The sequence below is a fragment of the Zasmidium cellare genome (genome assembly GCF_010093935.1).
Source record: "Zasmidium cellare ATCC 36951 unplaced genomic scaffold M409scaffold_43, whole genome shotgun sequence".
Classification (NCBI taxonomy): Eukaryota; Fungi; Ascomycota; class Dothideomycetes; order Mycosphaerellales; family Mycosphaerellaceae; genus Zasmidium; species Zasmidium cellare.
Window position 1 is genome coordinate 306,320 of NW_022986987.1, and position 9,675 is coordinate 315,994.

At 47.8% G+C, this 9,675-nt stretch overlaps 3 protein-coding genes across 3 annotated transcripts; 2 read left to right on the forward strand and 1 right to left on the reverse strand.

Moving 5' to 3' along the window:
• Window positions 1-75: 75 nt before the first annotated feature.
• On the reverse strand, window positions 76-1,988 carry M409DRAFT_70010 (uncharacterized protein; the record flags this gene model as incomplete). Its single annotated transcript, XM_033818533.1, has 2 exons — window positions 76-1,777; window positions 1,825-1,988. 2 exons carry the CDS (start codon window positions 1,986-1,988, stop codon window positions 76-78), a joined length of 1,866 nt encoding a protein of 621 aa, XP_033662071.1.
• Window positions 1,989-2,206: 218 nt separating this feature from the next.
• M409DRAFT_70011 (uncharacterized protein) lies at window positions 2,207-4,175 on the forward strand (the record flags this gene model as incomplete). The annotated part of the gene is made up of 3 exons (XM_033818534.1): window positions 2,207-2,221; window positions 2,297-2,847; window positions 2,897-4,175. 3 exons carry the CDS (start codon window positions 2,207-2,209, stop codon window positions 4,173-4,175), a joined length of 1,845 nt encoding a protein of 614 aa, XP_033662072.1.
• Window positions 4,176-4,924: 749 nt separating this feature from the next.
• M409DRAFT_28512 (uncharacterized protein) lies at window positions 4,925-5,833 on the forward strand (the record flags this gene model as incomplete). The annotated part of the gene is made up of 1 exon (XM_033809069.1): window positions 4,925-5,833. One exon carries the CDS (start codon window positions 4,925-4,927, stop codon window positions 5,831-5,833), a length of 909 nt encoding a protein of 302 aa, XP_033662073.1.
• Window positions 5,834-9,675: the final 3,842 nt, after the last annotated feature.

Consider the following 9,675-nt stretch of genomic DNA (forward strand, 5'->3'; position numbering starts at 1 on the left):
GCATCGGTTGCCCCCATTCTCCACATTAAAGTGGCGTGTCCTTGTGAATGGAGGAGAGATTTGAGGTTCACAGGTTCATTCTTCATCTGCCATCTCCTGATCGCTCGCAGGGTCCTCATCAGTCTCTCCATCATCGCCACTTTCCTCCAACGAATCATCCTCACTCTCATCCAGCGACATTTCCACGTCTTCTCCTTCACTCTCACTTCCCACCTCCTTCCTCCGCCACTGGTTCCACACCTGCTCCCTCCGCCTCTTCCCCTGTGCACCTCTCTGTTCCATCTCCACAAAGTCATCACCCTCAACAGAGCCAAGAGCGTGCTCCCACTCCGCCTCGTACTTGACTGTATCTCTCCAATCATCTCTGATGGATTCTCCATGACTAGGATGTTCGGGAATTTTGACCTCCTGTAGGTTCACATGCTCTGGTGGGTCTGTGCGGAGTACTTTCCAGAGTCGACTTTCTTCTTCCACATTCGAATTGTGATCGATAGCGTCCAGATACTCGTGTTCGACACGGAGAAATGTTGCAGGACTCAAAGCCCGCTTCCGCTTCCGTGATATGCTGTGTCGCGAGAGCTTGCTGGTCAATTCTTCGTCGTCTTGCAGAGGCTCCGGATCTTCATTGGTCTCGGTCTCGGTGAACATGTCACTCTCGATCAATCCTTCATCTGCGCCTGCCTCAGCGGTCTCTTTCTTCTTCCCAAAACCAAGCTCATCTTCAACTTCATCATACGTGAGCTTCACACCGGTCTTGGTCCCTGGCCGTCCATCCATGTACTTCTTCGACTCGGTCAAGACATCGACCTTGCATCTTCTCGCCACCTTTGCCCAGTACTCACGCGCGTTGTGTTTCATTCCCAGCACATCCAACGCCGACCACACATCCACCTCTCTGACCTGTGGTGAAGGTGTCCAATCATGTCGGCTCGAATCTCCTGCTCGAAGTCTAGTCATGGCTTGGAAGAGTGAGACTTGAGCGAGTCGACGAGTCAGACTTACAACAAGATTGTGTAGATCTTCGAATGCCCCTCTGAAGATTGCAGGGCTTGTCACTGACTTTTCGATGAGGTCTGCCAGCTGCCAGTTGTAGTCGTGCGAGTGAGAGCTGTTCATGAAGAGCGACCGAGAAAGCTTGAGGAAAGATGATGGTCGGAGGAGAGTGATTGAAGCGTCTGACTCGGTTACAGGAGGTGAGTTATTAGATACAGCATCTTCATGTTCTGTCTCTTCTTCCTCTCCAACGTCATTGTCGGGTTTCTGATCGAAGACTAGATCGATGTAGTAGGCAGATTCCTCGTCGATGAGCCAGTTTTCACCGAATTCGGCCTGCTGTAAAGAAATTTCGTGTTCGTTGACTTGTGTTGCTAGAGTGACGGCAGAGTCCTCCAAAGCACGTTCACACTCGTCAGATAGCTCAACAGCAGCCGGTGCGTCAGCCATGTCGAAAGTCGATCTCCTACGTTCCAACTCTAGCAGCTGCAGATATACTTTGATCTCGCTTTCACTCTTGGATGGCACTGCGCAATGTAACGAAGGCAGGTTATTACGTCCAGTAAGGCATATTCGTCTGAAAAGACAGGCTTTCTCTTGGGAGGTCCATAGAGATGCTCCGATCTGGGAAGTGAACGATGTATTGATATGGCCTGGATTTCTTTCGGCCGCCTCGGTAATGACTGGATTCAGCAAATCTCGATAGTTCTGCTTTACTTCTTTCCGCTGAGTGGACCGTGACTGGAGGCGTTTGGATTCGCCGGATTGCTCTTGGCGGGGTTTCCTTTCGCCAGATTGCCTTTCGCTGGATTGCCCTTGGCTGGATTGGACCATGGAGTTTGGTTCGTGGAAGAGTTGGCGTGGTTGTGATAGGGGCCTTTGGTGCGCTGGGTCATCCTGTCGAGGCCCTGGTTGATCTTGGTGAGGCTGTCGACTTTCTGGCGGAGGAGAGTCGCCTGGTCTTTGACGGTCTGAGTTTGGGGATTGTGGGGCATCTTGAATGTCGTCGTCGTCGCTGGTGGAGGTGGATGAGGGAGACATGAGTTGGGTGGAAGTGAGGTGCTGATTTGTGGTGGTCGTGATCTGCAGTGTTACGCGAGTGACGTTGGATCGTGACAGAAGTCGTGCAAAAAAGACTTTTGGCCAAGTCTCGCTTCTGGACTTCACCTCGCGGTCGAACACGGCCACAACATCCACCACGCATGCACTCTTGATGCAGCGGTTGGCAGTCAGATTGAGGACGGCATGTTCGACACGATATGCAAGACCATTCACCTCGACCACATTTCGCCACCACGATGAGCCGCCATCCGTCCGCCTTCGCGACTATCAAGAAGACAGCATCAATGCCATCCTGAAATACCTCGACAAAGGCGAGAAGCGACTTGGATTGTCTCTTGCTACCGGAGCTGGAAAGACAGTCATCTTCACCCATCTCATCGACCGTGTCGCAGCTCCCACTCAAGATGCTACTCAAACGCTCATCCTCGCTCATCGGCGGGAGCTGGTCGAGCAGGCGGCGCGGCATTGTCGTAATACATACCCAGAGAAGAGTGTCGAGATTGAGATGGCTAAAAGTCAAGCGACTGGCTTAGCTGATATCACCGTCGCCTCGGTTCAGACGCTGCAACGCCCGGACCGTTTGATGAGGTTTGATCCTGATCGCTTCAAGCTGGTGCTTGTGGATGAAGCGCATCATATCGTGGCCGACAGCTATATGAATGTTTTGCATCATTTCAAGCTGGACTCTTCCGGCGAGAAAGGCCCTGCTGCACTTGTTGGAGTCTCGGCAACATTTTCTCGTCATGATGGGCTGAGGCTCGGTCTGGCAATTGACCATATCGTGTATCACAAGTAGGGTACGTCTTGAAGAGATGGTTGGAATCTGCTGATATTTTGATAGAGACTACGTCGATATGATCGATGATAAGTGGCTTGCCAATGCCGTCTTCACCACCGTCAGTACTGGAGTCAATCTTTCCAAGGTCAAGGTTTCACAAGGGGATTTTCAAACTGGATCATTATCAGAAGCCGTCAACCACGAGCAGACCAATCTGTTGACTGTCAGAGCATGGCTGGAGAAAGCGAAGAATCGACGATCGACGTTGGTGTTCTGCGTGGACCTCGCTCATGTTGCAAGTCTGACGGCCATGTTTCGACAGCATGGTGTCGATGCACGATATGTGACCAGTGACACTCCAACCAAGGAGCGAGCTGATCTGTTGGAGGCGTTCAAAGCTGGTCATTATCCTGTGCTGTTGAACTGCGGCATCTTTACAGAAGGCACCGACATACCTAATATCGATTGTGTCATTCTGGCTCGACCTACTCAGTCACGCAACCTCTTGATTCAGATGATCGGACGTGGCTTGCGCTTGCATCCGGGGAAAGAGAATTGCCATGTGATTGATATGGTGTCTTCGTTGGATGCCGGAATTACGACGACGCCGACTTTGTTTGGTCTTGATCCGGCGGAGATTCTGAAAGAGACAGATGCCAAGCAGATGAAAAGTCTTCGACAGCGGAGGGAGTATGAACAAGTGGGGAGTGCTACTGTAGAGGGTCAACCTCCCGAGCTTAAAGGCAGCATCACCTTTACCGACTACGACGATGTCAATGATCTGATACAAGACCACGAAGGCGAGCGCCATGTACGGGCATTGTCTCCGCATTCATGGGTGGTGGTTGATGATGGTCGTTGGGTGTTGAGTGACCGCACTGGAGCTTGTCTTACCATTAAGCAGGAGGCCGACAAGTATTTGACTACTCATACAGCGAGGATGCCGGCCGGATCGACTTCCAAATCGCCATACGCAAGACCACGGCAGGTTGGCCAAGCAGTGACGTTTGAGGATGCACTCCATGGTGCGGATACCTTTGCTGGGAAGGTCTTTCAGCATGCGTATATCTCGAAGAGTGCGCACTGGCGACGGCAAGCGGCGACTGATGCTCAGTGTGAGTATCTGAACAAGTTTCGGGATGAGGATAGTCAGCTAGATCCGCTGTCGATTAGGAAGGGTGGTGCGGCGGATCTGATTACGAAGATGAAGCATGGTGCGAGGGGGAGGTTCAAGCGGATGGCTGGGGAGAAGAAGAAGGCAGTGAGGAAGCAGGAGAAGGTGGATGAGTGGAAGAGGAGGCAAAATGAGGCAGAGGTGAAGGTGGGACCGGTGGGTGTGTGATGATAGATGGTGAGATCATCCTGTGAGTGAGGTGTGGATGCGGTCGGAAGGTGCTGACAGTCTTGGGAGATTCATTGACGACGTCCTCTCACTCCTTCTGTCGTCGAAGAAGTCACCACACGATGCAGCTTGTTCTGCTGTTCTCCGAACAAGTATTCCTTGGCGGCTTCCGGGTCCCAATGCTCTTGTTTCAGATGCTTGATATCGACCCGAGTGCCTGGAAGTCCTGCGACAATCCCCATCTGGATTGGCCACGACTGGTATACCGCGTTCTCGAATGCATACAGCTCGCTGCAAGGGTAGTGATTCAGGGGCAGGCAGACCTTCGCAGGTTTCACCGTCTTCCCCGTCCGGGCATCAACAGTCGTTGCAGCCTGCGACCTTCTTCTTGTTGAGACCGCTGCATGAAGTCTATTGCGCGTCTGGCTCCAGGCTTCATCTTACGCGCCTGGCTCGCAACGAAATGGCATGATTTTTAATTTCTGGAACACTTGCACAGCGCCTCGATGTTCTACGCCCCGCACGAAAGGGTACTCAGCCGTGATTTGCACAGCATTGCGTTTGGGGTGCAGAGATGCTTACCAAGTTTGCTGCTTCATTCGTCCGCTCGTCCATTTGCAACACAAAACCGAGATACGCAAGAACCAACGCCAAGTCAGTCGCGTGGCATCACGTTATATATATGACTACGCGATCCAGCTGAGGGTGCAATGCTTCATTAAAGAAGGGGAGAATTGGTCAATGCCAACATGAGCGAGATCTGGGTAGTCTTTGGAGCTACTGGCCAACAAGGCGGTGCAGTAGCACGAGCTGTACTGCAAGACACGACGATCTCAGTACGCGCCGCTACGAGAAATCTTTCAAGTCCCGCTGCTGCCACCCTTCGCGATCTTGGCTGCGAGCTTGTACGCGCCGACCTCGATGACAGGACGTCCCTTAACACCGCGTTGAAAGGCGCGTCTGGAGTTTTCCTCGTCACGACGAACGACGTGGACGAAAAGTACTACGAACGCGAGTTTGCACAAGGGAAGAATGCAGCTGATGCTGCTGTTGAAGCTGGCGTCCAGAAGATGATCTCCAGCACGCTGCAGTCAGTGAAGAACGCGACGAACGGCAACTTGACGAAAGTGGTGCACTTCGACGTCAAGTACGACATTGAGCAGTATATCCGGAAGATGCCCATCGCCAGCACCTTCATCGCGTTGGGCGCGTTCATGTCGAATTTTGCCACCTTTCTTCGGCCTCAAGATGTCGGCGATGGGACGTTCGCGATTAAGTCGAGCATGCCGGGGTCGACTTTACTTCCTTTGGTCGACGCGACGGATGTTGGACGCGCTGTCGCGAGGATGGTGAAGGGGTTTGATAGGTACCGCGATCGGACGATCAACCTGGCTGCAGAGTTGCAGTCGCTGGATGAGGTGGCAGCCGCGATTGGGAGGGTGAACTCCAAGGCTGTGAAGTATGTTCAGATATCTCCCGGGGAGTTTCTGGCGCCGTTGTCGAGGCACAAGGCGGAGGATTGGGCAGAGTTCGCGGTGTTCATGTCGGATTATGGTTATTTTGGGGAAGAGACAAGGGCTGCGCCGACAGATGAGCTGGGGGAGTTGACGCGTTTTGAAAATTACGTGAAGGAGGGGATTGTGCTTGGATCGAAGTAAAGGCGATGTTCGTAGAGTGAGGAAGCAATTACGCGCATATTTGTTTCATCCCCTACGACTTAACCGACAACCAAGACGTTAATCGTACTCCAGAGCTCGAGCAGCTCACCCTACGCGAAAACCGGAGATGAGTGCATACACATTTCGCAGTTCACTGACTCTATGAAAGTCCTCAAAATATTACGAGAACTTTCGCGTGCCAAAGACCACGTTTACACGCGTTTCTTTACACGCGTTTCTTTACACGCGTTTCTTTACGCGCGTTTCTTTACACGCGTCTCTTCACACGCGTCTCTACGTGCAAATATAGGGACACTTCTTTTTCGGAATCGAATGTAATGTACAGCACCAGTATCTAACACGCGTCTAGATATAGCAGCGTCGCGTATTTGTCTATTCGTGTTTGAGTATAGAGTTACAATTTGCACTTTGTAAGTGTAGTGTTAAATGCCAAATTGGGGGTAAGTAGGTCAGCTGTTTCTAGAATACTTAAAAAATCTAAGTCAAAGAATCGGGTGTATTGTCTTTGCTTTAGGTCTTAGCAGAGCCCCACTTGATAGCAATGTAGATAGATAGAGCGCGTGTCTTTGTATATTGACGCGTTGAACGTTCTGTTTAAGCGCGCATGCTTATATAAAAGCGCGTAGAGAAAGTATAAAATGCAATAGATAGAACGCGCAAACAAGTGCGTCTAAGATTAGTTAACTAGCTAACGCAACAGAGCGACGCGTCATTTAAAGCTCTAAGCTTATAGCGCGTCTCTCTAAATAAGGGAGGAAGCTGTATCGAAGAAGACAAAGACAAGGTCTAAACGCGTTTGTGTCTAGATTAGGAAGTTAACATTTGAACAAGGAGCGCCCCTTTAAAGTTGAAAAAAAGGTCTGTACACATAGGCGAGTAATTGCGCGGTGCAATTAGTAACCGGACTTCATCCTATATCCTACTACTCTTGTACCCTACTACGACTTTATTAGACTCGAAACCGGCTACTTTCTGTTTTGGGCAAGTATCAATCGAGACTGTCTAGGATGCCTTTACTTTGCAAATAGCACTTTTATCAATAGCGTATGTATTAATGTTGCTTTTGCGCCTGCTGCTGCACTAAGAGCCTTCTTCGAAGGCGCTACGCCTTTAGCGAGGTCACGTATAGCAGGTCTGGGCACCTAAGCACCTCTTTCCGAGTTACAGCTGCGGCAAGCACAGACCTACACGTTTTAAAAGGTCATTAAGCTTTTCTTTCGAGGGTTTGATCGAGATCCAGTAGAGCTACACGCGAGGATACGCTTTCTCCAACAGCGACAATCGCCCAGCTGACGACTTGTACAGCAACCTCGAGCGAACAATCCAGAGGACAGACCCACGTGATGACTTACGCGACTTTGAAGTCGCCCACCGCATCTAGCTGCCCTCTCTCGACGGGCTTCTTGCTATAGCTGAGGGAAATAACGCCCTGAATTAACCTCCCCACTGATGCACCCACAGCAGGTGTCGAGCATGTCGGCCGTCAAACCACGTACGAACACTGCTCAACGGATGCTCGATATCAGCTCGCTATGTGAAAACGGCTCTTGCTCGGAGATGAGTGTTTGGGCGCTCAGACCTGCTGCACGTGACTACAGCTAATGCGAGAGTGTCCCCTCGGCATCACCGCGTGCAGCAGCAGGCCCGAAAGCAACGTAAATACGTGCACTACATACAGTAAAATGGTATTCTAGACAGTACTAGGCCAATTCGCCCAAAATGGAAACCTTCCCCCCTCTTCTGTCTAACAAAAGGCGTGGGTGGGTAGGAAAGACGCTCGATTGAGCTAGAGCTGTAATAGCGAGTAGTAGGGATGAAGAGTAAGAGTAGTTAGTAAGGCTAGGCCCTATTACTTGCCTATACGTACAGACCTCCACTTTTATATTAAGGACCGCCTAGTAAAACTTATACGCGTTTCTCGTATTAATCTATCCGCAATAAGAGACGTTTGCGTAATTAAGAGTCTAAGCGCACTTTGATAGTACGGTGTTAACTTCCAGATTGGGATAACGAGACCAGCAGCCTCTAGAAGGCTTCAATCATCTGTCGAAGCGAAAACTCGAATGCGCTAAACTTCGTTTAGGTCGTAGTGGAGCGCGAATTGGCAATCTAGATTCAACGTGTGTCTTTCTATATTAATTGCTGAGCTGAGACTGCTCTACAGGGTTTGTGTAGGTGTCGAACACAGTGGAAGTGACCAAATTGATAAATAATAGCAGGAACTAACCTAGTTGTGATTGTGTTAGTTAGTTACAGGAAGCAGGAGAACTAAGGTGAGATAAGCTCCCCTCAGTTACGTGACTCTTGGCATTTATACCTTAGGCATCTATTCCAGCCTGCCTATCTAGACTGTACTGTTTAACACTCCTACTCAGGCCAGTATGTGCATCTCTAAATGAAATCTAAGCGACAGTATATAATCTAAAAGAATTTTCCTTCATCCAATTAGGTGTTAGAACTTATTCTACTGCTATGTTATAGTAGTAATAACCGTGGTTTAACTCCTAGGCCTGATGTTCTTTCTCTTATAGTATTAGGTTGTCCCTAATACTATAAGAGGAAGTAGTCTTTTTCTTCAGGCTATCTAGAGCTGTCTTACAAACTCCTGAAATTAGGGCCTATTCTTTGGCTTTGTAAGACTATTAGCAACTATCTCTTTTGTTAGAACATATTTAACTGTAATCCTTCTTTGCTACTAAAGTCTTCTTACAAAGTTGTAGGCTATATTAATATGCTTTGATCTGTTATGGATGTGGGCATCTTTAACAAGTGTTAATGCTGCCTAGTTGTCTCTATTCAAGATTACTAGCCTTAGGCTCTTAACTGTGCTTTAGTCCGCTTTAACAAGTAGTTAGAATAAATATTCTCCTACTAACTCTGTATAGTCTATCTCTCTTAAAAGTGCTAAGAGAAATTAAGCTTACTTTGTATATGTATTTATTACTATGTACTTAGCCTCTATTATTAATATTACTACAGACTTCTGCTTTCTGCTTATCTAAGAAACTAGTGCTCTATAGAGGAAGAACATATACCTAAGGATTAAAACCCTGTCCTACTTGTCTATTGTATAGTTAGAATCTAAGTATCTTTATAGTTTGTTATTCCCTCCCCTTCTGAATATGATTCCTAGATCTAGGTAAGATCTAAGGTATCTTCTAAGCTTCTTTAATGCTTTTATATGTCCCTTTAAAGGATCTGAGATATATAAGCTTAATCTTTCTTCTAATATAGAAGGTAATATCTAGTTTTGTTATTGTTACTAGCTATATCTAGGTTCTATTGTGGCTCTAGTACTCTAATTTGTTATATCTCTTATCCTAAGGACCTAAGGGTTTTAGGCTCTTATAACTGTTAATTAGAGAGTGTGTTAGGTGAGCTGTTTCCTTGTTTATGTTTATTTTAGTAAGGCTCTCTTGAATATAATAACCTTAGTCCAGTTTTAGGATTCCCTAGTGCCTATCCCTTATAATCTTTATACCTAGGATCTTTTTAGGTTTATTAAGATCCTTAATCTTGAAAATCCTTCTAAGCTCCTTCTTAAACTATAGAATATCTTTTAGCTTAGGTGTAGTAATTAGAATATTATCTACATAGGTAAGAATTATAATTCTCCTCTCCTTATAGATAAGTAGGTATAGGTTAACCTCTAATTACTAGAACCTAATCTGCTTTAACTTTAAGATATAGAGGCTGTTCTAGTCTCTTACTGCCTACTTCAGCCTATATAAGCTTCTAAGGATCTTAAAGACTATATTTAGTAGAACCTCTACTCCTAGGGGTAGGATTATAAAGATATCTTCTTATAGGGTACTCTCTAT